This window comes from Megalops cyprinoides, chromosome 15 (assembly GCF_013368585.1).
Source record: "Megalops cyprinoides isolate fMegCyp1 chromosome 15, fMegCyp1.pri, whole genome shotgun sequence".
NCBI lineage: Eukaryota > Metazoa > Chordata > Actinopteri > Elopiformes > Megalopidae > Megalops > Megalops cyprinoides.
In genome coordinates this window covers 2,149,628-2,176,903 of record NC_050597.1, presented here as the reverse complement: position 1 = coordinate 2,176,903, position 27,276 = coordinate 2,149,628, and the positions used below count along the sequence as shown (strand labels likewise).

The 27,276-nt window shown below is 48.4% G+C and overlaps 1 protein-coding gene across 4 annotated transcripts in view; it reads left to right on the top strand.

The window, feature by feature from the left end:
- Positions 1-27,276, top strand: part of ehbp1 (EH domain binding protein 1) — a 131,026-nt gene that overhangs the window by 9,262 nt on the left and 94,488 nt on the right. For all 4 annotated transcript variants that reach the window (XM_036546482.1, XM_036546481.1, XM_036546479.1 and 1 more), the window contains exons 3-5: positions 9,664-9,721; positions 10,237-10,332; positions 14,157-14,210. In XM_036546482.1, the coding sequence (XP_036402375.1) occupies positions 9,664-9,721; positions 10,237-10,332; positions 14,157-14,210 (208 nt within the window). The remainder of the gene's footprint in view (positions 1-9,663; positions 9,722-10,236; positions 10,333-14,156; positions 14,211-27,276) is intronic.

Genomic DNA, 27,276 nt, shown 5'->3' with positions numbered 1-27,276 from the left:
TGTTTTTTGGCCAGCCTTGTCATATTTCGGCAAGCTTTCTAACTTTCACCCGTTCCGTGCACCTTCTGAGATTTCAGTTGATTTCCCGATTGGTTTATTTAGTCTGAAATGCACACCGGAGCAGGTGGTCTGCCTGGTGGGTTGAAATGATGTGGTTTCAGGTTGTATGAAGAAAACGAATCCTTCCAACTAAAATACAGAGTGTGTTTCCCCACGCTGCGGTGTCTGGCTGTGTGGAGCTGTCGGTCTGGGTGGCTCAGGTCTCTGTGCCCTCGTGGCTCTTTGCGTAGCGTACCTCAGACTCTCCCGTTTCAGAGAACAGGACTGGAGTGCTGTTATCGTGGTTAATGTCACTGATGAAGTGGGCCCTTTGAAAGCACGGTGAGGTAGACGCTCTCGCATGGTTTTGCTCCCAAGTCTGCCACTGGGTCTGCAGGCTCCAGACAGACCCAGCCTAAGGAAAGCTGTCTTAGAGGGAAGTTAAAAAACTCATTAAGCATCACAAACTCATTATGCATTACAGCTGATACACAGCTAATGGGTTTTAGAGCGCCTGCTGTCTTTGATGTTTCTGAGGATGCAGGTCTGTGCTGAGTCTCTGAGGCCTGGCCGTCTTCCATGTGACTCTGTGACTGATGCCTGTTTATACCACTTAATGACTGAGAAGTGAACATAATGACATATCTCTAACATTTCTTGTACTGTGCCGTGGTGACCTGGAGCTAGGCCTTTATTAAAGTTATCAATAAAAACATTCCTTGCCTGCAGCAATATGATAGGGTGGTTTAATCTTTACAAACAAATGGAAAGGTAAAGATTAATCCTGATAAAATCACCTTCAGCAGCTGTGTGTGTGTGTGTGTGTGTGTGTGTGTTTTAACCTTAACATTAATCGGGTTATGTCCGTAACGGTGTTGTGTTCACTTCGGTACTGTGTAAAGAAAATCTCATTGGCTGTAGTAAGAAGGCCAGGGAGCTTAGCACTTTTGTGTGAAACTTACATTCACATGAGATGTAACACTCAATGACTAATGCGCTAATGAGACTGTTACAGCTGCCGGTGGCTGTATTTTCCCCTGCAAGCACTTACCTCTCCGCACTTACAGGCAGCGCTGCAGAGATTGCGTTTGTTACCGGGATGTCATAGATGGGGGTTATTTTCTGTTACATCAGCATGATTTCTGTCATAACCCCGAGGGCTGGCTGGAAATTATTATTATAGATGCTTCTCTCATTCAGGGAACTACTCAGGCTGAATATCAGATTGGTTTCTTAAGCAGTCTGGGACATGGTTGATTTGGTTATATTTAAGGCATTTGCCTTGCCCGCCCAGTTCTGGGAGACATAATTTTTCTATTTGTGCGTGATGCACAATCTTGATGCTGTTTCGAAATTGGTTGCTAAGCTGAAGATTTTTTTGTGAATCATGAAGATGAAATGTCTTGTATTAAAATGTCATAAATGCAGTGGAGTCTCAACATCTGAATTGCAAAGAGACATTTATTGACTTCAGAAATGACGTGAAGCTAATGATGGTTTATGAAGCGCTGGAAAGATCAGGCCAGGCTGTATTGGCTGGGCTGCCTGTACTAAGAGGAGCACAGCGATTTCCACCCTCTGTCCTCCACAGGCAGCAAGTCCCCTGTACAGCCATGTGTTACACCCAAAGACCTTTTCACATTAACCCAAAAAAAACCCTCACAGTTCTGCAGTGCAGACTGTGGGATTGCCCATTTACATTTTGTTGTTATCATTTGTTGAATTATGGTATCATGCATTTCATGCAGACACACGCGTGCACGCACACACACACACACACACACACGCACACACACACACACACACACACACACACACACACACACACACACACACACACATACACATACACATACACATACACATACACATACACACACACGCTTTCTGCCTCTGGTAGGAGGGGGCTTGGCTTGGGTGAGATATATTCTAACCTGTTATTTTCCTTGGTAGCTGTGCCCTTCAAGAGTTCCAGCCATTTTAACAAGCTCTCCAAGGTCATTCCTCATATCATATGGCCTTTTTAGTTTTACACAGCTCTGCTGCAGCCCCCATGCCTGCTACATTTCTATTCTAAAGGTGGAACCAGGCTTATCCTTGAAGTTAAGCCTCATTTTTCTTTTTTGTTGTTTGAGCAGAACAACTATCAGTTCAGCTCCACGACCTGGGGCAGGCTCTCTGGTCTGAACTGCAGCATTAGGTTTCAGAATGACTCTGCTTTCATGTCATTCCTTACCTTACATTTTATTTGCCATGCAAATGACTCATGCTACATCATCTCAGGAGCAAAGAACATTCCCATTGACTTCTCAGTTTCTGCTTGCAGAGTGTCAACAACATTCTCTCAGACAGCATTTCTTCATTCAGGGATCTGAGAGGAGAATACATGCTCCAGTCCTGACCCCCTGCGGAGTCTGTGTTTCTCATAATCTCAACATGAGCCATAAAACCATGTTTAGATGGCTGTCCTGAGTACATTAATCCCTCTAATTTTGGATTTGAGATGTTAATGTGTCGTAAGATTTCAGTTGAATTGGACAGGCATCAGATCAGCATTGTTACTCTCTGTCCCCAGTTGCAGGCATGAACACTGAAATAGCCTCTCCAATTAAAATTTAAACTGGATTCTGGGATTTGCATGAGATTTAACCATAGAATTTGTCATGAAGTCGTGTGTGATTAGCTCCTTTTGTTGCTTAATGGAAAAATGAAGGTTCTTCCATATGGATTCCAGAAGCAGGAGAGAAGAGAAGCAACGCGTGTATTTATTAAATGGCATTTGATTTCCGCTTCAGGCAGCAAACTTCAGGGCCAGAGAGCCCTCCTGCCCCAGCTGTGGCTTTTGGCTCCTGGGGCCTGGGCCAGTGACTCCAGGCCGAGATGGGTGTGTGGGGGGGTGAGTGTCCCACATTAGTGGGAAGCATGGGGGGTTGGGGGGGGGGGGTTCCTGCATCTGTAAACAGCAGAGGGTGTGGTGCTGAACATTGGCAGCCTAAATCCAAATCTCTGGGTTAATTTTGGCTGTTGCTTCCTAGTGTATCTTCCTGCAGAGGCATTGTGACCGGACGGGGCGTGACGGCTTGGTTCTGGTTCAGGATGGGCTGCTTGGTTCCAGTTCACCTCGGTTCAGTAGCAGGGCTTTGATGCTCTGGTCCTGGTGCACGTCTGCAGAGGTTCAGAGCAAATGCGGTCTCCAGTCTGCATATCCTCCTGCAGACTGAACCAATCCCTAACTGAACTGAAAGACCCCAGTCTGGGTATCCTCCTGCAGACTGAACCAATCCCTAACTGAACTGAAAGACCCCAGTCTGGGTATCCTCCTGCAGACTGAACCAATCCCTAACTGAACTGAAAGACCTGCAAAATCAAACTCTGAAACTGTATATGTCCGTTAAATATGTTTTAACTGAATAGGTACAAATCTGATTGCATTTTTGATGCATGTTTGGGTTTGCAGCTCCTTGACAAGTGAATATCGTCACTGGCATCTTCAAACATGGTCTTGCCAGTAAATGCACACGCAGATGAAAATTAAAAAATTGATAGCCCTATTTGTTATAACGCATCCAGTGACAGATTTTAGTTACAGTCAGTACTCCTCAACAGTGTCGCACGGAAGCTGCATGCTGAAGACGCACTCCTCGACAGTGACGTGCTGAAGCTACGCTCCTCGGCTCTCAGGGCTCAGAGCAGTGAGGAGGTGAGACAGTGGAGACCATGGAGCCCTCGCATGAGTGACTGCTGTCTGAATACACTGAGCACTTCATTCAGAAATGGATCTCTCATATATATTTATCTATATATACATCTATATATGTATATAGGAAGAGAGAAGGACCCCTGCAGATCAGACTAGGCAGGCTGCTGAGGACCCGTAGAGACACACCGGGGAGGGGGTCCTTTCTGCTCTCTGCTGGATGAGATGGCAGAGTCTACCTGGATCACCATGTTCATGTTCATGAGAAAACGGCGTGTGTTCAGTGTGTGTTCTTACTGCCTGCAGGACTGGCAGAGATCTGGAATCGTCTGTCTTTTTAAGTAAAGCACACTGACAGACGCAGTCGGAGAGATGCTCCCGTGATGCTTTGCGTGCCGCACGGTGTGTCTGGTTCCAGCACCCTGCAGCTGTGGGTGTGCTGGGGAGAGCTCCCTCCGCTGCTGGCAGGGAGTCTGGCTGCAGGAGCTGCTCGGCTCCTGCTGATAGGATCTGCTCTCCCGGGCCGCCGTGCCTGACCTCCTCCTGAACCCTTATCTCCTCTCTCTGTTTGTTTGGCGGCTTGTTGCCGTTATTTTTTCAGGTGAGATTTTTGCTTGATCAGCAGAGGAGACGGAGCAGTTCTGAGTGGCACGGTGTTCGGTGCCTCGGGGTGCTCAGCAAGCGGCTCCATCACTAATGTCTCTCTCTCTCTCTTTTTTCTCCCTCTCTCTCTCTCCCCCTCTCCCTCTTTCTCTCTCTCTCCCTCTCTCCCCCCTCTCCCCCCTCTCCCTCCCTCTCTCCCTCTCTCTCCCTCTCTCTCCCTCTTTCCCCCCTCTCCCTCCCTCCCTCCCTCCCTCTCTCTCTCTCTCTCTCTCTCTCTCTCTCTCTCTCTCTCTCTCTCCCCCCTCTCCCTCTCTCTCTCTCTCTCTCTCCCCCCTCTCCCTCTCCCTCTCTCTCTCCCTCTCTCTCCCTCTTTCCCCCCTCTCCCTCCTTCCCTCCCTCCCCCCCCCTCTCCCTCTCTCTTCCTCTCCCTCTCCCTCTTTCCCTCTCTCTCCCTCTCTCTCTCATTCATTCCTTCATTCCCGTGTTTTGCTAACACACGTGCAGCCTCGCGTTTGCCAGTGTGCAGTGCTGGCTTCAGCTTGTGTGCTAGCTGTGGTTGGTCCTGTGCAACAGGTGGTGATGAGGAGGGTGGCGTGTGTGCACTGTGGGGGGAGGACATGTGGGAGAACAAAGGGGATACCCCGAACACGGGGGGGCGGCGGGGGGGATACAGCTGCAGGGGCAAAGGTCATTCAGAGAGCAGCTCTAACGCACAGCGGCTGGAACAGCTCCGTCTGTAGTAAAGATTTCATTCTGTGTTCTGGTGCTGCTCTGTTACTGCGGAGGGAATAAATCTCATCCCGTGTATTTTGGGACGGCTTGTAAATGCCGCACCTGTTTGCGGTTTGTAGCCGACTGCTCCATCTGCTCCCAGGATTCCTCTAATGTGATGGGGGGGCACGGTGGTACTCTGCAGTCATTCAGGCAGGGGCTGCTGATGCCGCACTCTCCACCTCTGCTCGAGGCTGCCTCTCTGACTCCCTGCACAGGGCAGCCCAGTCTCTGAGACCCGGGAACCAGAGATGCTGTCACCATAGCGCTGGACCAGTGATAACTGATCCTGGAATAAAATGATGCAAAATGAAGCAAATTACTGAGATATTGAATCTGCAGTGTGAAAATCTGTTTTGTCTGTGTAAACCCAGGTGTTTAGGAAAGATCTGCCAGCTTGCGTTCAGCTGGATGAACATGACTGTACTCTATCCAGCTGGAAAAGGAGACTTAGCACTTAAAGCCCTAAGACATGGGGAGCTCTGACTGTAAAAATACATGTAAGTTTCTCAAGGTCAGATGAAAAAACCTACAAAAATAACTACAGGAATGACCTTGAAGAATAATGACAGCTGTTGTGGGGATCACTGTGTGTGTTGGATTTTGCTTCCTTTTTTTACCCCAGGCTGTGTGCTTCAAATGATAATATGCATTTAGGGAGTCAGCGTTTTGTGTAATGATACAACAGTCATGACAAAGCTCATGCAGGCTTAATGAGCAGACCTGATCACCAAGCCTGGTGAACAGAGCGAAGGTCTGTCATGTGACTGCTAGGATGGATGGATGGTTATTGTTATGGTCTGTGCTGTCAGTGTGACTGTGCCTTTATGGGAGCTGAGCTGTGTTTTCACCTGATACTGCAGCTCCTCCCAATTGGGTCAGTATTTCCATCCAGTTCATCAGTATACAAACAAGCACTACTGCTTTGTTATGGCCCCTGATGGAGCAGGAGGCGCTGAGGCTGAGACAGTGGTGTAGCGATAAGGAGCAGGGCTCATAACCAGAAGGTTATTGGTTTGATTCCCTGCTGTTGTACACATGTGCAAGGTTGCCTTAGTAAATGTCCAGCTGTATAAGTGGATAAAATTATAACCCATTTTATGGAAGTTGCTTCAGATAAGTGTCTGCTAAATGATAATAATGTGATGGAATGTAATGTGGTACATGTTGCTGGCTAGCTACCTCACGTCCTCACTTGCTGCTGCGGCAAACCTTCCACAGAAGCGGAAGATGACAGTGCAGATCAGCGCATGTTCAGCTCTCAGCACTGACAGGCTTACAGAATTTAACTTGCCAGAAAAATGTTTGATCTCTCAAAGTGTGGGCTGTACCCCTTTGGAAGATTTTATGTGTTTCAGGGCAGTGTGTGTGTCAAAGAGGACTCGCACTTTGTGCAATCAGAGAAGACTGTTGGTCGAGATAAATGTAAGATTTAAAAAAAAAAAAGCAGTATTTGGAGACGCTGGTGGTCTTTGACACAGACAGCTGTTTGTGGTGCATTGCTGTGGCACTCCAGCAGAGAGCAGGGTAAAGGAGGCATGTTTGATTCATCGGAGCTCTGGACAGATTTCAGAAAGGCACGCATTGGGGGCTTGGTGGGGAGGATTTTGGGGGAGGGGGGGGGTATTGGGAGGTTGGGGGTCATGAGAGAGAATGGGAGGGAGAAAAGGGGGGCATAGTGTATCTGAAAGCTGTCCCACTCCTCATGTGGCGCAGATCCTCTGGGAAGGGCATATTTTGAATTTTTGACATAGTATCCAGAGTGGAGAAAGCCCTGCAGGAAGAAAAGAGTCTTGATTTGTTACAAGTCCTGAGGGAGGGGGACAGTGGGCAGCACTGTGTGGAGTCTGTGATGGGGTCAGTCTCTCTCAGAGAGACCCTGTGCCTCACTGGGTGTTTCTCACCCCTCAATTGCAGATGTGTTCAGAAACCCCATTTGATTGAGCAGGCGCTGTTCCGTTTGATTATACCTGTACGTTTTCACAGTGACATTTTCATTTGAACGCATCTGATCTCACACCATGCTTTCCCAGTGCAGACACACTGACCAGGGCTCTGTTTATCTGGAAGGACAAATATTCCGTCCATCTTGATTGAGAGGTTCAGGTGGCCTGAAAAAAGCCTGTGGGTCCTTGGCCATCCTCAGGTTGCAGCGTTGACACCAGCTCGCTGAGAGGTTGTGGGAATGATGCTGCTGAGTCCTCCCTCATGTGAAATCGGTTGCCGGATGTGCTACCGCAAAGCATGCTGGGAGGAAGTTGTAAAACCGTTTATACAGGAAATACGAATGTGCTACAGAAAAGAACACAGTGTTTCAAACGGTTGTTCCCACAGAGATTTCTGTGCAGCGGTTACCGTTGTAAGTGTTGAGGGAGATGTGTACGAGGGAGATGTTTGTCTGCTGTACATTCTTTTTTTTGTTTATGAGGTGGTGGGATGCCCTAGTCCCCTTACTGGTTTTGTTTATGAGGTGGTGGGATACCCTAGTCGCCTTATTGGTTGGCCCTTTACCCATTTCCAGCTGAGTGGAGGTTTTGTTTGAACTCTGATCGCAGTCACAAACACACACGTCTTTCACTCGGGCAGGTCCAACCATGAGGCGAAAGTGCACCTCTTCAGGAAATATTCGGAGCAGCTGGCTAGCAGAACTGCATGTTATTCTAATGATAAATAATGTTTATTTATCTGAACCCATTTCAGCACATAAACCTTGGAGCAGGGCAGCAAGGACAGCTTCAGCACCTGGTCTGCAAGGACTCACCTGTGTGCAGAGGTGGTGTGACTGTTAGTGAGTCTCATTAACGGAGCAGCTAAATAATCGCACAGATTAAAGAGAATTTCTCCTGGCCATCAGTGGCAGCCTGCTTACCACTCCACACTGTTGGAAAAGACTTAAAAATGGTCTTTGAAGATTCTGACGGAGCTGAACAGCTACTCTGGCCCAGCATGCCGCATTTACAGAAAAGCACAAGAGGCTGCTCGCTGATTGCATTACTTGATTGTGAGCAAGTGACACATTTCCATCCACCTCAGATGACTGGCACCTACATGCACTGCCTTTTGGGAATATTTTAGCTCATGTGCAGAGTTGTTATTGGCAAGTGTGCATTGTATTTAATTGAAAGGGCTTTTCCTGATGCTGATTATTGTAAAGTGTTGCTGCAGACGCAGTGTTCTGGCAGGAGCGGAGGGATTGTCAGCTGTGTTTCCCTGCAGACGCGGCATTGAGCCATGGTGTGTTAATACCCCCCCCCCCCCCCCCCCCCCCCCCCCCAGCGCTCTGCAGTGTGAGAGTGTGCGCGTTGTGAAGGTGGGAACATTCTCCACCATTAGTAAATCGCATACTTGGAATACACAGATCTGCTCTCAGTTTAGGATTGAATCTTTTACTGAGTCACATGCTGTGTCTATGCTGGTCTGCTCTCGGTTTAGGATTGAATCTTTTACTGAATCACATGCTGTGTCTATGCTGGTCTGCTCTCAGTTTAGGATTGAACCTTTTACTGAATCACACACTGTGTCTATGCTGATCTGCTCTCAGTTTTGGATTGAATCTTTTACTGAATCACATGCTGTGTCTATGCTGGTCTGCTCTCAGTTTAGGATTGAATCTTTTACTGAATCACACACTGTGTCTATGCTGATCTGCCCTTAGTTTAGCATGTGTGCATGCAGGGTTCATACGTCAGCCCCCTGGAGTGACTCGAACTTCTCCAAAGGAGTCCTCTCTCTGCTCCTGCCCCCATGCCTGAAGCGTCCACCCAGAGCTCACTGCACTGAGAGCTGGCAGTGAGATTACAGCCACTGCAGGCTGGCTGAGCCTCTTAGCAGCTAATCTGATCTCCCTTGCAAGGCAGAGGAGGTAGAGTGCGCTGGCCGTGGCCCGACGCACAGGTAGCGCTACCTGGGCACACCTGATACCCCTGCAGCCTGCTCCAGGAGGCCAGCTTTATCATTTATTCAAACCACGGAGGCCTTCAGGCCTGGGACTCAGTGACCGCAGGAGAAACCTGCATAGGTTTGTGACCTGAATGAGCGTTTCACTGTCCTCGTTTGATTGGGGGCGTGTCATGATTGGGCTGTTAGAGTATGTGGACATTAAACGCCTTCCTGGCTGTCATCTCTACTTGCATTTGTATGAAAGTGCTTATCGTGAGATGCAGTGGATTGTGGTGTTTATGTTGTGTAGTTGCTGAATTATTGTGGATATGATCACAGTTTTTGTGGAATGCAGGACCAGTCTTGGTTGGCTCCATACAGTACCGGCCCTCCTGTGTTAGAGACTGAGTGTCACAGCCCTAAAGTGAGAAGCAGTACATCTGGCTAGGCCCCCGTTTCTAAGCAACACTGTACAGACCAATCTGAAACTAGCAGGGTTGAGGCTGATGACCAGTGTTGAAGGCTGTAGGTATAAAAGAAAGATGATATAAAAACAAAGAGAAGGGAGTGGTCACTGGTGTAGGACACATTGGTTGTTGATCAGTAGAGGAGTGGTGAAATCTGTGAAATGGCGCATTTCCACTGGCACTAATTTAAATTCTCTCCTCTGTCAGGCAACCGGACAAGCTGGTGGTGGTGTGGACACGCAGGAGTCGGCGGAAATCCTCCAAGGTCGGAGCACGTTTATTCATACCTGTGTGTGTGTGTGTGTGTGTGTGTGTGTGTGTGTGTGTGTGTGTTTGTGGTGAGTTGTGTGGAGCAGGTCCATGCTGTTTACTCCAGAAGGAGCTGGGGACTCAGTGACTGGGTGAATTAAGATTAACTGAACTGAAGAGAACTGAAGCCTGGCTTTGCAAACAATTTCAGCAGACCAGTTGTCTGTGTCATTAGCTGCTAATTGGCTTGACCTTTTTAATGTTTAACACATTGGCAATGTGGCTCCTGGCTCCTCTCTCTTTAGGAGAAAATATCGTCTGGCATTTCGTTTAGCCCGATTGTGTGGTTCTGCAGTAAATAGCAAACAGTGTGCCCCTCTGTTCCGGGAGGTGAAAACTGCTTACCTTTGCAAGGGACAGTGTGTGGGCTTGTGTTTGCAGCTAAAATTGTGTTATCCTATGTGTGGATTGTAAAACTGAACTGTTTTCATTTTTAAGAACTCTTCTCTCTTTTTCTTTTTTTTTCCGCAGTCTCACAGTTGGCAGCCTGGGATTAAAAACCCTTACAGAGGGGTGGTGGTGTGGCCTGTTCCAGAAAACATCGAAATCACCGTCACCCTGTTCAAGGTACCTGCGAGCACCTGAGGCCCCCAATGGTCAGGCCACCTCCAGCCACTGTCTGTGATCTAAACCTCTCATGATAACTAAAATAAAGAATCGATCGCAGTGACTCAGACCGCAGTCAGGTCAGAACCGAATGACACAGGACAGCCGTAAGGATTGAGAGCACTGATATCTCAGTCATTAGCTGACACCTGCCAGCTGATTTCGGTCATTAGGAGCTGAGACGGCCCGTTGTCCCCACGGCTCTCTGAGCAGTTCGCATGAGCGTATCGCAACCTCTCTCTGCTTGAATTCTTTGAGGACCGCCCAAGCACACAATTTAGAAAAGGAGGAGGAAGGAAAAGCCTTACGGAAGTGGTGTCTGTGCACCAAAGCAGTGTCTCGGCTCAGCTTGCAGTGGGAGAGCTCAGTGCTGGACACTGTGGCAGTAGAAGTGTGGTGGCTAGAAACTGGCAGCAGTAGTGCCTGGCTGTACACCTTATGAGGCAGGAGTGTCTTCCGCCATGGCGCTCTCCATTACATTACATTACATTACATTACATGCATTTAGCAGATGCTCTTCTCCAGAGCAACTTCCATCACAATAGAACATAAATGTATCAATTCATTCAATTTAAGCGAGTAACAGTGTCAGACCAGGCTAACAACATTCCCAGACCAGTGAATGTGAGCAAAACGCTATTCAAGCCCTACCCCAAGCTGTGTTCTCTCTGGTCTGTGGAAGCGTATTTGAAGTGTCAGCTAGCCACTTGCAGAGTCGGTAACAATGAAGAGATGAGGGACCTGTGTGTTTGTTTTTCACACGCTGGTCTGCCACACTGTAGCTGCTGTAGCAAAGTTTTGATGGCAAGCTCACTCAGCTGTGTTTTTTACCCATCAGCTTTTTCTTCAGTTTCTGATATTTGGTTAAGATGCCCAAGCAATTTCAGTGGTTTCATAACATCAGTGTTTGAGGTACTATGGTTGTGCTTACACACAGCAATTTGGAATGGAAGTAAAAAGGTTTTATGTATGATGAGTAATATTATCTTGTGACACTGGGTTCTTCTCCTGCTTCTGAATGAAAACAGCACAACAGATGTCTGTTTTGGATTATGCCAGCTTCCTGTCGGAGACTGCACATTATCGCTCCCTCTCTGACGGCACTTCGTCTCTCATATTAACTAAGCAGTCTATGCAAGCCTGCATTACCATGACAACTGGCATGACACTGTTTATGTGGCTGTGAGTTAAACAGAGATTGTAGTCACTATTGTATATATTAGACAGCATAGATGGCTATCGGCCGGGGTATTTGGGAAGGGGCACGAGAAACCCATCTTCCTGTGGACTCACGCCGGCCTGCGGGCTGGGGGTGGAGACCATAACCCTCATGCTGGAGTTTAACTGTGTCTCCTTGCCTTTGAAGTATACTGCAGTGCCTGTGAAGTACTTGATGTAGTTTAGCCTTACAGTGCATAGACTGGCTGTCCTCTTTAAAACGCCTTTAAAATGTTTCATTAAGGCGCCGTACAGCTCAGTACATAAAGCTGCCAGACGTGAGTGTCAGTTTTACGGAGCGTTTCACAATGGATAATTGCAGAATGGAGTCCATTAGTCATGTCAGCCTGCATGTGAATGGCACTCATGCTATGTCCACGGTCCTGTTACTGCTACATACGCAGGTATAAACTGGTATATAGTGGAGCTGCTTGCGTGGGTCAGTGGAAGTAGTTACATTACAGAGTATGAGTGTGCGTTGCTACACTGGGAGAGTGCGAGAGTGTGTAGTTGCATTAGGAGAGTATGAGTGTGAGTAATTGCGTTAGGAGAGTATGATTATGAGTAGTTGCATTAGGAGACTATGAGTAGCCCTAACAGAGTGGAAGTAGTTGCTTCGGGTATGTGTGAGTACTGCTGTTGGGTCAGCACATGTAGTTGTTCTGAGACAGCCCTGAGTAGTTGTGTTTGAAGGGTGTAAGCATGAGATGTTGTATTTAGCTCACAGTACTATACATTTCACAAAATGGAGTTCACGAAATTAAATCATGATGAAAGGATATTCCTCTGAAAAACTGATAGGGACATAAAAATATAACACGATGGAGCAAGTTTTGTTTTATTTTCCTTACTTTATGAAACCCCTAGCCACAAGAGCATGAATCATACAGTCTGAGTGCCATATTACTTTCATGAAACAAATCCATAATTAGGTGAATGTAAGGTTTGCTGCTTGGCTTCAAAAAGAGAGGACGGATTTAGCAAGTTGTACTGATTACATGAAACTGCCTGGATGAAGTACCTAGCTTGTTATGAGGCTATTTCTACAGTAATGTTCCTAACAGCATCTGCTGCTGCCAGTGAATGCAGTAGGTAACACACTATCTTTTCAGACTTCTTTATTTCATATTAACTGTACAGTATAGTTCAGCTGCTTCCCTACTACAAGAACTACTTTCTTCTCAAAGCAGGTGGTAAAGGCTTCCATCTTTACGGGCGTACCCTACCTTTTAGTGTTAAATATTGTAACGGATTCATTCATGTTTGTCAGTGTACAGTGATATTAAAACAGTGTTTGAAATTTACCTGTGCTGCTTCTATGAATATTGTCACAACTGGAATATAAACTGACCAATAGGAACAATGGATTGAACCTAACCATTTGATAAAGTGCTTTTTGTCAAGTAAAAATTCCACTCACAATTTTTTGTGCCAAAAAACGTGGATTACATATATAACATATATAATACCTAAGTCTCGTGGTAATTTGATTTCACGTCATGTTCTCAGGGCTATTTCATCATTTTCTGCTTTCGTGAAATTTGATATTTTGTCATGTTGTCTCATGCTGAGTGTTGGGTATTTGTCAGGGCAGAAACAGGAGAGCTCTCTTTGGGCTGGTTTCAGGTGTCCTGTAACAGAGCTGCTGTGTGTTTACTCGGCCTATAACACACTCCTCTGTGTGCATGTGTGCATGTGTGCGTGTGTGTGCGCGTGTGTGTTTTTATGCATAGGCCCGGCCATGTGACTGTGGCTCGGAGCAGCAGCATACCCCAGTTTTAAGTGTCCTCTCAGTCCTCTCACTGAAGTCCATTTATATTTCCTCCTCTGGGCGCTAACAGCCCCGCCCTGTCAGCTGACAGTCTCCGGAGGAAGCCGTAAACTCCGTGGTGCTCTCACACTCAGCGGTGGAGCTCATTAAAGCATGCATCAGCTTCATTACGCTGGAGGGGTATGAGCAGGCCTGAACAGCCAGCTGCACACACCGCACACCACGGTGCCGCTGTTAGACTGTGAAACTGCATCACCTCGTCACTCACCGTATCCAGATGAGTGGATGGTGACTGTTACAGGGGGGCGGATATTGAGCTTATTTAATGAAGGTATTGAGGTGAAGTTTAAGTGAAGTGAAGGTTCAGGGTTTTTTAGCCATGAATGAATGAATGAATGAATGAATGAAGGAAGGAAGGAAGGAAGATGCACAGGGCAGTGACCTCACTTTCAAAAAGAAACCCCTGAAATAAAACTCTCTGAAACTCTGCTGAACGTTACATTCCTGTCAAATGCTTTAGTTAAATATATGGAATTGAACAGCGCTGTGAAAATTCTGATTCTGCTTGTCATCCTGTATAGAGCATGTGTTATATTTAATTGCTTACATGTTTTTAATGTTACACAGCAAGTCCATAGCTGCAACCAATTTAGCTCATTCTGTCTATCTCAGTAGATGCAGTTATATAAGAAAGTAATGCAATACAATTTTTCACTGGAGTATTTACAGTATTCATTGCTGGGGACGAGTTGTGTTTGGTATAAAATGAATATTTCATATTGCTTTTGTGTTTCAGGACCCTCATGCAGAAGAGTTTGAAGACAAGGAGTGGACCTTCGTTATCGAAAATGTGAGGCCTGTTTCTTTATTCCTCAAAGACATTTGCAGCATTTGCTGTGTAAGTGCTGCCCCCTAGCCATAAAAAGCCAGAATTGCAGAACACAGTAATCCACCCAATCCAATTAGATGCTTAGAAAATTCTGTTTCTTTGCTTTACCCTGTTTATTTCATCCTGCGCTGTGTGGTCATAAATCAGCTAGGCAACCAAGTATAACTGATTTCTGTATCTGTGACAAAGTTATGTTTCCAGTTGTGTTTTAGCTACAGTCCCAGCTCTGAAGTCTGTGTGTCTGCTCAGTTTTTCCAAAGCGCAGGACCTATTTCCTTGTGACTCATGGTTTCTGTGCTTGTTTGGTGATGGCCATTGGCCCAGGTTGAAATGAGTGTCTGAGAGATGCTGGGAGGATCGCTTTCAGTGTGCAGGCTGAATCTCTGGGTCTGAGTCTCTCTGTTGGTCTCCCTTTGAGTTTGATACTCAGAGCCTCTGATTCCCCTGTTCCAGGACCAGGCTGACTCCCTTGGTTCGGGTTACGGGACGGTCTTGCCGTTACGCTGACGTGTCAGCTCGGCCTGGTGCCGCTGGTGCTGGCCTACCTTCACATGAGCCGTTGGCAGAGTCAGCGAGCTGGCTAACCACAGACAAACATGAAAGGGAGATGGGAACAGTGAAAGGAACATTGCTGATTAAAGCAAACAGCCCGAGGTATCACTAGCGCGGAGGGTAGGTTTGGGAAACCGTGCAGTCAGAGTGTGTGTGGCAGCCTGGATGTGGTCAGACGCCGGGGGGAAGGCTGTGTGCTGCAGCTCTGGGGTGGAGGAGCCGTGGTGGCGTACCGGGCCCTCCGGCCTCGCCTCCAGCTGGTGCTGGCCCAGCTCCGGCTCTGCAGTACAGGGGCGTTATCAGTGGTCACACCCTCCTGGTGTGGATCCTCTCCCTGTTATTCACTGCCTCCTATCTCCATCACTGTCCCCCAGGTTTCTGTATCTTTAAATTTATACCCAAAGCCAAAATTAGGGTGGGGTTGGAACGAGGTTGGGTTTGGGGTTTGGGGTTTGGGGTTTGGGGTTTGGGGTTTGGGGTTTGGGGTTTGGGGGGGGGGGGGGGGGGGGGAGTACCCACAGGGATGAGGGTAGTTCCACTCCAGTCAGAGAGTCACTTCCTCAGGCCACAGCGGGGGGGGGCAGGTCTGTAATCGCGTCCGCTGGAGGGACTCGCATTTCCCCTGTCATTTTCCCAGCATGCCTCTGGCAGCCCAGTTATTCTGGAGCTGTCACTGCCGATGGCGGCTTCCCCTCTACTCTCCACAGCCTGGAGGGTCACAGCACACACCTTCCACACCTGAACTTACCTTCTGCAGTTTCACATATGAGGGTGTATATTCTCTTATTTTCACAATTACAGTATGCGTACAATAATGTCTAAATGCGTAGGGTAATCCCATGGTTTGTTCTATGCACAGGTGTGTAAAAGTGTATTGGTTTGCAGTTGTATGTTTGAAGCTGTAACACATTAATCCCAGGTGATTGTTGTGGCAGTTTGCCTCTCTGTATTTCCATTGTGCTGTGGCAGTATCAGAATGGCAGTTGCTGTACCAGTTATCACTTATTAGTGACTCTGCTTCGTTTCTCTGAGGGATGGACTACCTCCAGCACTTAGCTGAGTTAGGCTAATGAGAAATGGCTAAGAGAAAGCTCTGCTCCATATCTCAGCATCACTGAGGCTTGGGTGAATTGTTTATGTCTGCAATACATTGAAATGCTGGCCTGTGAAAATTCAAAAAGCGTGCCTGAGTTTTTCAGCTACAGCCGGTGTTGAAATGGTACCAAGTGTTCTCTTTTTTTCCCCTCTGAATCACCACAAGCTGCTGCTGTCCTTATTTTCTCAATATTGTTTGTGTTTGCAGTGTTCAGAATCGGATTGTTCAGTCGTCCTCCGTCTGCTCGTCCTTTGCATGTGTTCATTGAGTCAGCGGAGTGTAAAACAGGGTAAACTTCTTTCTGGCCAACGTCCATCCTCAGCTGTACATCTTTTGTTATCTGTGGAACGCGGCCAGCTGAGTCTGCTCCTCAGCTCCCCTGTGCTGTAGTGTAGCCCTGCGGGCGTCGGTGCCGAGCGGTGCGCCGCACAGTGGCGACATGTGGTACTGCAGCGCACAGGGGCGATGTCCTCCGCACGCTTGCTGGCTGAGGTGTCCGTCTTGCCCGCTTGGTTCAGGTGGCGTTGCGCTGCTCTCGCTGTTTCTGGCTCAGCCCGCCGGCCTCTGGGACAGCGGGGTGGGGGTTGGGGGGGTTCTGTTTGGATCGGTACCAAGGCCCGGGCGCCGGTCCAGCCAGGAGCCTCCCTGCCGTCTGCTCTCCCAGCAGAGAGCGGGGGCCATGCTGGTCTGCTTCGCTGTGCTGGCACCTCTCCCCATCTGTCAACAAACACACAGATAAAACACAAATAAAAACACACGCTCCCGCACCACACACGCCAGCCTGCCTTCAGCTCGCAGGGAAAAACAGCCACAGTGTCGCTTTTCCCCTGCCAGGCCTGTGACAGCGGAGATGTCTTCATACTGCACAGAACTCTGTGGAGCCCGGTGGAATGCACACAGTATGTGCAGGGTTCGTTCCTGTGACCTGGGAGTCTTTTCTGTCCTCATTCTCCACAGTTTGGCTTTTCTACCAGTCAGTTATGATTAAGTTGCAATATGAATTATTTATGTCTTCCAGTGATCACTCTGAAATGGTATTTGAGTCATTTCGTGGGGGTTTCTCTCTTAGGCTGTGTAAATATGGTAGAGGTGATGTTTTAGCTGTAGTTTTGGGTGTGCGTGTAGTTGCTGTGTAGTGAAAGTAAAGTGTGAATGGAACAGCGTAGTGGAGGCTCTGGGGGTAGGGCAGAGGGATTCTCTGCAATGCTGTGATGTGATTGAGGCCGGGGGTGGGGGGGGGGGGGGGGGTGTATAGCACCTCCTCTACTTTGAGGCCATTGTGTCCCTAAAAGGCAGGGGAGTGAAGTCAGACCCCCTCAGAGTAGTGCAGGCCCGGGCAGTGGGGGTGGAGCCGGAGAGCAGGGGAGAGGTGGGACGGCTCTCTCTGATTGGACCAAACCCGCTCTCCACAGGCTGTGAGAGGCAAAGCAGGGCAGAGAGGAGCCCCTGAGCTCCACTTCTCTGCTCATACCTCTCTAACAGGGAGGCCATCAAAGGCGAACGCGGGCTGCTCCTGCTGCTGGCCTCCCTGAGCCAGGCTGGGGAGGGGGAGAGACCCGCTGGGCTGGGGGGGCACAGCGTCGGGGGGGAGAAAAGGAAGAGGGAGAGAACTCGCCAAGCGTGGCCGACATCAAAGCCAGCCTAACTGGCCCCACTTGGCACCTGATCATCCTGGCAAGCTGTCAAGACTGTGTGTGTGTGTGTGTGTGTGTGTGTGTGTGTGTGTGTGTGTGTGTGTGTGTGTGTGTGTGTGTGTCTTTATATTCGTACGACCTTTCTTGTGCTTGTCTGGGATGTATTGTCACCCCAGACGTGCAAACAGATGTACACTTCGATGCAGTTTGATTCACTTTGGATAACACATTGTCACATTTTTAAATGCCTGTAGACTGTTCTGCCTCACTCATAGACATATGAGTGACCGGTTCTGTTAGTATGTATGTAGGCCTCATTTTTAGCTTGCACACTGCTCTTCGATATGTGTGTACAGTGTGCTCTTTTTAATTGTGGTAGTTTGTTCAAGACAATATTTTTACAGTTCAGAACTTCTTTCTGAAAATGGACCACTCTGTTAATGCAGTTGAGTTTTCTCTTGCTTGTGCATGGGCTGAATTTTCACTGTTTCTATGATTACGTTTATACAGCCCAACTGGGGGTAATAAGAACTGAACAGCATTTAGCCAAACTGAGCACCAGCATGTAGTACCCATCTTGTCCAAAGAGGGCGATGTGGCACTTTCAAACAGTAATATTTTTGACCGAATTTAAATGACTTTCATATAGCGTATCCTGTGATCCATAACGCAGGCTGTGTGAACACCTCGGGTCTGACTGGAACAGGTTCTCTCTGACTGCTTTCTGTGGCCCAGTGTTCTGCTTCCTGCGGTCCTGCGGTGAGCTGGAGTTTGAAGACTGCAGCGTTTCCCCTTCAGTGATAAACCATATTAAATAAAAATTGAGCTTAAAGTGCCAAAAATGTGCTAAGTACAAATAGACTAGATAAAAGAAAAATAAAGTAACCAGATAAAGCGTGATACAGGGATGGAAGTAGCATTCCCAGGACCCAGCTCTTCCATTCCAGCCATTCCAGGTGTGATATGAAGCTGGTGACTGTCTTTAATGTGTGCTGATCACTGCCCTCATACACAGACAGACGCACGTGTGAATGCGCTGATCACTGCCCTCATACACAGACGGACGCACGTTTGAATGCGCTGATCACTGCCCTCATACACAGACGGACGCACGTGTGAATGCGCTGATCACTGCCCTCATACACAGACGGACGCACGTGTGAATGCGCTGATCACTGCCCTCATACACAGACGGACGCACGTGTGAATGCGCTGATCACTGCCCTCATACACAGACGGACGCACGTGTGAATGCGCTGATCACTTCCCTGCAGGTTCTCTGGGCACACTGTGCACCTAATTAGTGAAAAATCAAAATAAAACTCTGACCCGAAATGCCAGCGGGGTGTTAGCGCTGCCCGCTGTCCCACGAGCCCGCGGTGAAGCTGCCTCTGTGTGTGTGTGTGTGTGTGTGTGTGTGTGTGTGTGAGAATACCTTCCCCTCTCCTGTGTGTGTGTGCGTGAATACCTTCCCCTCTCCTGTCTGTGTGTGTGTGTGTGTGTGTGTGTGTGTGTGTGTGTGTGTGTGTGTGAGAATACCTACCCCTCTCCTGTGTGTGTGTGTGTGTGTGTGTGTGTGAGTGCGAATACCTTCCCCTCCCCTGCGTGCGTGCGTGCGTGAGTGCGTTCCCGGTGCGGCTCTGGGGCCAGCTGTCTGGCTGCTCTCCAGGGCAGGTTGTGGGTTTGGCAGGACAGAGTCCCCCCCCCCCCCCCCCCCCCCCCAAACTCCCAGCCCAGTGCGGAACCCTCACAGCAGAGCCACACAGCGCAGCACAAATTGTGCAGGAATCCTGCCACTAGGGGGCAGCGTGCGCCTTAGCGGCCGGCTCGGGGGAGAAGAGAGGAGAGGTGGTTTGCGATTGGGCGCGTCTGCCTGTGAGCAGAGAGGCCCTGACGGCCGCGAGGTATCTGGTTAATGTAGAAATGAAATGAATGCAGCCGAGGAGGTAAGCTGTCCTGACCCTTCATCAGAGAATAGATGAAAAAAGGGAAGAATAAGCCATTGTGCCAGAGGAAGATGATGAAATTGAAGATCCGCACGCCTAATCTCTGGCTCAACCTCAGAAATGTTAATCCCTCTGTAGAATTATTTGAGCGGTAGATTGTATTTTGTCATTGAAATGGCAGAGTGTCAGGCCGTACCTTTTTCTATTTGTGCCTGTGCCAGGGAAACGCAAGGCGGAGAATTGCATAATCAGAAAGGGGGTTGTGACAGAATATGATTATTCAGTAGTATCTCCAAATTGCATGCAACTCCTCTTTTTTCCCCTTAATTCAAATGCATTATCAAAAGGTTAAAAATTGAGGGGTCAAAGACTTAACGGCTATATTTAGCGGCATTGTGAAGCTCCCCTTTGTGTGTGTGTGTGAATTACAGGCTGTGCTGTGTGTGTTGGCCCGTTCTGCACCTACTTTCTTCAGTGTTTGCGTATTAGCCAGAGCAGGAAATCAAGCCAATTTCTTATTCTGTTCCCCCCCCTCCCGTTTCGGAAAGCGTGCGCAGCGGTATTGATGCACACAAAGGCTTGGAGCGGAGCGGCTGCCGGCCTTGTGCGTGCGCGCATTGTCCCTCAAAACCCTGAAAATCATTGATACCCTTCAGCGCCTGCCTCCCGCTCGTATTCACGGCGCTAATGTGGCACTGCCGCCGCGAACACGGGTCCGAAGAGAGCGTGCTCAGACGCCGAGAGCCCCTTTCTGCTTCGGCTCGGTTTAATTTCCTCAGGTCGCCAGCGTATAAATATCATCCAGCAACATTACCGGATTATGTGCCAGTCACTGCTACCGTGGCTTTGCTGATTTTTCTTATGGACTAGAGATCAGTTTCTCCCTGCCTCTTTCCTCCTCTCCCTCCCTCACTCCCTCACTCTCCCTCTCTCCCTCTCTCCCCCTTTCTCCCTCACTCCCTCACTCCCTCTCTCTCCCTCACTCCCTCTCCCTCCCTCACTCCCTCACTCCCTCTCCCTCCCTCACTCCCTCACTCTCCCTCTCTCCCTCACTCTCCCTCACTCCCTCACTCCCTTTCTCTCTCTCTCTGTCGCCCTCACTCCCTCTCCCTATCTCTCTCTCTCCCTCTCTCTCTCCCCCTTTCTCCCTCACTCCCTCACTCCCTTTCTCTCTTTCTCTCCCTCTCTCCCTCTCTCTCCCCCTTTCTCCCTCACTCCCTCACTCTCCCTCTCTCTCTCTCTCTCTCTCTCTCTCTGTCGCCCTCTCTCCCTCCCTCATTCCCTCACTCCCTCACTCTCCCTCTCTCCCCCTTTCTCTCGCACTCCCTCCCCCTTTCTCTCGCACTCCCTCTCCCTATCTCTCACTCTCCCTCTCTCCCTCCCTCCCTCTCTCTCCCTCTCTCTCTGTCGCCCTCTCTCCCTCTCTCCCTCCCTCACTCCCTCACTCCCTCACTCTCCCTCTCTCCCCCTCTCTCCCCCTTTCTCCCTCACTCCCTCACTCTCTTTCTTTCTCTCTGCCTCTCTCTCTCTCTCTCCCTCTCTCTCTCCAGTCTTTCTCTCTTTTTCTCTGCCTTTGCTTCCCCTTTGTCAGAAGATCAGCAATAAAAGGTTTTCCTCTGCAGATGACCTGCTGTCGCTTGTGGACCTCTTCCAAATCAATTAAGCCCAATCTGAGTGCAACCCCTCAGTATTGCCCCTGGTCCCATCTCCAGCACGACCCCCCTACCCCCCACCCCCCCCACCAAGGCCGGATGAAGGCCGGTGGCTAAAGGTGGTAGAAACAGGAAGCAAAGCGCTAAAATCAGGCGGTTTGTCTTTGGTTGTGTGGGAGTGGCCGTACAGGCCCGTGTGAGGCGGGAGATTAGGAAGTTTCCTCGTTAGAATGGCAGTGCAGACTGGGGATTAATTTCTGTTTGTGTGGGTGTTTGCCAATGTTTGGAGAGTTGTTTGTGTCTTGCCGGCTGTTTACCCAGGGTTTTGGTGACAAATATTTTTTCTCTCGCCGTGAGGTCGTTAACATGGAGACGTGATGAGTTTATGAAATGCGTGGTTTTTAGAAAAATAGAAAAATAGTAGAAAAATTATATTCTGTGCAGTTGGACAGGTTTTGGGAGAGGAGGGGTCTATCTGATATTCTTTTCCATACCTAAACATGAATTGTGTTCAGTGCTATGGTGTTTCATCTGTCATCATCTGTTGAGGTTTGGAGCACCAGGGGTCAACAGTTAGTGCGTTTTGATGCATGTCTGTGTGTGAGCGTGCGTGCGTTTGTGTGGGGGTGTGTGCGTTTGCATGCGCGTGCTGTGTCAGAGGTGGCGTGTGTCCTGGGTGGCTGGGTGCTTCAGGATTAAGTGCACCACACTGACAACCCTTAGCATTGCTTTTCATTTGGCTTTTCCCTGAAAGCCTCACCTGTCTGTTTTTAGACAGGCCAATTAACCTAATTCATTACAGGAAAGGCAACAGATGCAGGCAGCTCCCTGCCCCCTGTAAACCCGTTTGAGCTGGTAGAGCGGCAGAGAGATGAATTGGGGAGGGGGGGGGGGGGTTTGGGGGCAGAAAATCTCTTTAACTTTAGGGAGACGGGGGGGGTCCCGCTGGTTGCCGCAGCAATGGTTCGGTCCAGATGGCTGAGGGGGGCGGGAGTGGCGGGCAGGCCGGCCGTGCCGTGGCGGTAGGGGGCCTGGGACGGGCTAATCTGGTCAGGGCAGGGTGGCAGGGGAGGCCGGGTGGTCCCCCTGTCCAAACCGCACTAATAGGCTTACGAGCCCTAATCCACCGCTGCGCCCGGTCACATGGGCCGTCTGCTGACCGCTCCGCTCTGCTTTATCATTGTTTTTCACAGGGCACTTTTTCTCGCTCTTTTTGGGTGCAGCTCCATCCAACACGCGCCCCTCCAAAAGAAAAAAAACCTTCCGAGAAATGGCCTCTGCATGGATCTCCTGTGTCGGTGTTCGCTCTTTCTGCCAGTTGGCGGTTATGACTGTGGACGTATTACTTTTTTATTTAAAAATAATCGATCCAGGGTAGAAAGGTTTCCTTCATTCAGGAGCTGCATGCCTTGAATTTGGGAATGAACAATGTCACATAAAAATGAGCCCAACTCACAAAATCATTACTCTTTCATATTCAGTACCAACTCAGTGTCACAGAGGCCAGGGTTGTGCACTACCTAGACTGAAAGTTCAGCAAGTCATTAATCAGCAGGTGATGTGCAGACGTTTTATTCTGGTGTTGATGTGCCATTTGTTACTGGGTATTTTTGAGGAGACAGAGTAAATTGGCCTGGCCTGAGGGCTGTTGTGTTTCTGTGAGCGACAGTGCTGGGTGTGTTAGTAAGGTATAGCAGTGTGTGTTCCTCACTGTTCCGGGCTGTGCTCTGCAGTGGGGACAGAGGCCTGGAGCTTTCTGCCAGTTTTAAAGTGTATGTGAGGGACAGGTTTGGAGAACCAGGCTCACTCATGAAGTACCATTGTGGTTAATCAGGAGGTACCTCCAACTGGACAGGGCTGTGATTCCTGGGTTTGTGTTCTATGTTGTTCTATATACTCGATAGCTACTCTTAGCATAGTGATGCACTTATTTGGAAGTCGCTCTGGGTAAGAGCGTCTGCTGAATGACGTAATTTAATGTAATATTGGCCCCATTTGCATTTGGCTGCTCTCGTCCTGTTCCTCCTTCCCTCCCCAGGTCCTGCAGACCACATAAGGCCTGCTCAGAATGCTTGGCTCGTATTTGGTGTCCCTCCCGTCATCCTGTCCTCAACAGTGACCTCCGTTTGACCTTGGCTTCTGTCTGCTCTGCCACAGGGCCAAAGAGTTTTGCGTTGTACTCTGCCTCACTTGTAAGTCGCTTTGGATAAAAGCGTCTGCCAAATGAATAAATGTAAATGTAAATAGGCATTGTGACAGGTGTCCCCAGGAACAAGGAAAAACCGACCCTAAACAGAACCGGCTTACCGTTCAGCAGTGCATAACAAAATAAACACCGGCACAGAAGTGAGACCTGCCCACCACTCACCTCTACTGTGGGTGACCTCTGTGAGCTCCCAGTCTGGGAGATCCTGAGGCTTCTGATGGAGTATGTTGCCTTTCAGCCTGTGTGAACTCACCACTCGGTGGTTGTGATTTGACTGGGTAGGATTTGGTTGACGGGCGGTTCCTGGGGTAAATGCCTGTACCCCCCTGTGTTTGATGGAGAGGTACGGGGCATTATTTCTGCCCTCAGCATCCAGTGAGATTTTGGGTGTGGTGCACTGTGTATGGACACTGTCTGTGATCACGTGTGAGCTCAGTTACTGTGGATAACAGTCAGCAGTGAGGAGCAGTTATAAGATGCACAGATAAGGTCAGATAGACTCTTTTGGTATAAACACCTTTTTTAGCTTCATGCAACCACGTTTAACTCCTTTGGCTTGCTTTTAAGCGATGTTTGTGTTGTACAAGAGAGAGATGGAAAATTGCAGGAATGTTCTTTTAAATCAATCTTAAGAATTGTAGAATCAGCACGACTTGTCAGGAAAGATCTTTTATAATAGTAAGAACATGAAATTTAACATTGTTTGTTTAGAAAGTCTTGAACGTGAAGTATTTTGACTGGCTGAAAGCTCATACGCTGGGCCTTTATGACATGTGGATCAGCTGTTTTAACATGTGCAGTGGGTTTGATATACCATCCAGATGAAGTAAATATCAGTAAATCTGTACAGGATTCCATGCGGCGTAATGCCTTGAGACGGCGCCTGCACCGCGCTTGCCTGGCGGGGAAGGTCTACCTGTTGCACACCTGTGCGTAATCCCCCTGGCCCTCCTCCCCTTCCTCCTCCTCCTCCTTGCTGTTTTCAGAGTTGCGGACGGGGCAGGTGTGTGTGGAGGTGTGTGGCTTACTCTTGCCTGGAGTGGGAGCAGGTTATCTGCATAGCTCGCGTATTTGCTTTCTGCTGCTCTTCTGTAGATGGTTCCCAGTGATTTGAGGCACCTCTCTCTCGAGAGAGAGGGATGGGGTGGTCCTCGAAATGCCTCTCCAAATCCCTGTGTTTATCCACAAGCTTGACCCCAGAGGTGACGGTCAGAACAGACACCCTTGTGCTCTCTATTGGGGCAGTGGAGAATGTTCCAGGCCCTCCGACATAGAGGGCCGTGCCGTTCTTCACCTGAAGAACACAAACTGGATTATTAGATTGAAGGGAAAAACAGGCAAGATGCTGTGCTTTGGATACATTTGACATATATCTCAATAGATTGTTTTTCTCACTAAACATCCATTCCTTCAATCTTTTATTATTTTTTATTTTTAAATCAGTCGTGTGTTCTGTTATGTTTGGCATTTGTATTATTTTTGCACGATGATCTCTGTTAAACCAGATGTTTATGGATAGGTAGATGATTCTTAACCAGATTGGCTTTGACATGCTTTTGCCCCACATTTGTTTTACTCTTCGGAAAGGCTGTGCCAGCTCACAGTTATAACTCTGTGAGGGAACTGCTGGAGGGAGGACTGGCCTTCTGTTAACAGCTCAGATAATATGCCTCTGTTGCATCACAGGTTAATCTGTCGAAATGTATTGAACAGAAATTTCACTGTGTTCTAACCATTGCAAACTAGATTTATAACTGCATCATTTTCTCGGTTACAACCTGACCTACATGTTAATGAGCACTTCCTCTCCCGACAGTGAGTCCTGTGTGCTGTGTTTTACTTGATATGACTTGAGTAGTGTTGATTTATGCAGTAATGAGATTGCAATTTGAAATGTCTTGTTACCTTAAATCAGAGAGCCAGAGTTGTACTGTACAGAGGGGGGTTAAGTAGCACTCACAGACAGAGGGAGCCACAGTTAATCATCCTACTTTGATAATTCCCTGGTTTACAGTGCTCATTGTTGTGCTTTAAAGATAATCTCTTCCTTTTTAATCCACATTAATTTTCTTAATGCTGTGTACAGATTAATCAGTGGCACCCATGCTGGCTCTCTTTACAGTAATTATCTCTGTCAGGTGATGAGTGCTCAGTTACAGTAAGAACACTTCCCTTCCTCCATGTTCTCTGTAAGATTGCGCACGCACAATTAGTCTGATCAATTGTTTTAGGGGCGAGCAATAATCCTTATGGAAATCCTTTTCAGGGGGTTCAGGTTATAATCTTAATCTACTTTCAGTAAATCAGATTTTTGTGGTTTTGTGTTTTAAGAGCATAACGTGAAAATGACTGATGCTGAAGTGACTTTTTAAGAAGTCAGAAAAGAGGCTGTATTACTGGAGAAAGAGAGGGAGGAGGGCGCTGTAATCGTGTTGTTGTTGTGAATCGTTTGAAGAGACCGCGAGTGAGAGGCCAATGCAGACGCTGCGGGCCGTGGCAGTCTGTCTTTTCCAGCCCGAAGGCCTCATTCAGAGTGGCCAAGAGGGAGGTCTGTAATCGAGGGGTCCCACAGGCGTGTGCCTCCCACCCACAAGCAGCCAAGGCCCAGCTCTGCGGTGGGGTGTGGCGCGAGCTCGCCAGAATGAAACCCCTCTTTGTGTGTGGGGTCACAGACCTGCTCCTGACTCTCTGCGGTGCGGAGGGGGTGTGTGGTAATGAGGTGAAGCTGCTGTGGGGTGACGGCTGTGGTCTTCTCTCCACCCAGCAGGGCCGGGCCTGGGGGGGCCACCGGAGGCTGGGTGGTCTGGGGGTTTCTCTCCGGTGGAGGAGTCATCACTGTGGGGGGAGGCACTCGTTTGGGTTTGGCTCTGCGGTAGAGCAGTGGTTCTCAAAGAGCCTCGCGCTGTCACTGTGTGGGTTTTAGAGGCGCAAGTGCTGATGATGCTTGATCCTTATTGTATTTGTTCAGATTTCTTTTTTTTTCCCCGACACGTTTTGGGTAAAGTTGCTTTATCACTTGGTTTATCAAAGGCTCACAAGACTTGGCAGGCAGGAGCAGACCTGCGCCAAAAAAACCCTGTCTGCGTGGAGCTGGTCAGGCTCTCAGCGGCGCTTTCACAGTTGAATTCATTTCTGTTTTTCAAAAAATTCTTTAAAAATCACTAACGTCAGAGAGGTCACAGACTTTCATAGCTACACAGGGACCTCCCCTTACAAGGCCCAGTTTTACCCCATGCGTGTATAAGGTCTGCCATGCTGGTTTTTCTGCCATCTTGAACATTTTGTTAAACACTTGAACTCTTCAATCTCCTTCTGGAGCACTTGACCCATCAACATGGGACTTTGACCAATTTGTTTTTTTTTTAGAGGCTCTTCGTATTGAATTATTATTCATCACCCTTATGGCAGCAGTTATGACTCTTGCCAGCTAATTTTCACTCGGCCCCCTTGGTCGTCTCTGCTGGCCACTTTTTATTGAACTCGTTAAACTCGTTAAACTTTGAGCTCAGATTTAAGAAATTGAAAATGAAAACTTCGTCCTCCTCGTTCTGTCTGGCAGCTTCCGGATCTGTTTAGTTTTGTACAGTCCCCCTGGTGTTAGGACCTGGTTTGGCCCCTAAACAGACAGTGGAACCCTGTCGCTGTGTGGTGGTGAGTCGGAGGTGGACTTGAGTTCTGCTGTTTCCCTGCCTCTGTTGGGTCAGTGAGTAGAGGGTCCATGTTGTGGTGCATTAGTGTTAGCAGTGAGCGGTGACCAGCCACACTGGCAAGAAAATGATGAGCTTGCATTTCTGAAACAAGATGAACTTAGTGGTAATCCAATAGATTCTTTTATTTGATATGTGTTTTATTGTTATTGTCACAGAGAAAGTGAGTCGTCCCCCCCACTGGAATATTGCATTGGGAAGGCTTTTTTGGTCCCAGTAATCTATTTTTCTATT